The sequence below is a fragment of the Wasmannia auropunctata genome, unplaced genomic scaffold (assembly GCF_000956235.1).
Source record: "Wasmannia auropunctata unplaced genomic scaffold, wasmannia.A_1.0 LD302680.1, whole genome shotgun sequence".
Taxonomy (NCBI): Eukaryota; Metazoa; Arthropoda; class Insecta; order Hymenoptera; family Formicidae; genus Wasmannia; species Wasmannia auropunctata.
Genome location: NW_012060210.1, coordinates 1 through 711, shown reverse-complemented (window position 1 = coordinate 711; position 711 = coordinate 1). Strand labels below are relative to the sequence as shown.

General features: G+C 25.9%; 1 protein-coding gene across 1 annotated transcript; it reads right to left on the bottom strand.

Moving 5' to 3' along the window:
• Positions 1 to 18: 18 nt before the first annotated feature.
• LOC105461246 lies at positions 19 to 587 on the bottom strand (the record flags this gene model as incomplete). Its single annotated transcript, XM_011707744.1, has 2 exons — positions 19 to 203; positions 374 to 587. Coding segments are annotated over 2 exons (363 nt in total), but the record flags the coding sequence as incomplete, so codon positions are not given.
• Positions 588 to 711: the final 124 nt, after the last annotated feature.

Genomic DNA, 711 nt, shown 5'->3' with positions numbered 1-711 from the left:
CGCGCGCGCATATGTGTGTGTGTGTGTGTGTGTGTACATATACATAATTTTTCTTCATATGTAAATAATGAATGCATTAATTGTACCTTGAGACTTTTCATTTATTTTCTGTTGTTTCACTGAGTGAGTTGATTTTTCGTATTCTTTATTAATTGACTCATCACTCTCATCAGATTCTTCTACCTCATTTTCACTTGATGAGTCTATTATAAACAAGCAATATTATATATGTGTGTTAATTAAATATTTTAATTTCTGCTTTATTTCATATATTAAACTATTGTAATTGTACAAGTATAATTTTTAATTACATAATTTATAAAGCATGTATTAATAATAATATATGACAGAATGAAATAATAGATTTTATTACCAGTAGATGAAGAATTTCTCCGTATGGATAAGTTGCCTTTCATGTCATATATTGGAGGTATTTCACGTTTTTTTGCAATTTGAACATTTTCGGTTTCATTTTCTATATCCGTTTGTTCTATATCTGTGGTGCAAGTATAATCTTCATGTTTCAATTTTTCGAGTTTTGATAAAGCTTCTGAGTAAGTCCCTGATATAAATGCAAATATGTTAGTCTTTATATATAGTTAAAAGATTAAGTACACGATAAATAAATGATATGACACATAAATTTTTCATATTGAATAGCTCAATTGTATTCTCAATTATATTTTAAATACAAATATATGAGTTATCTTA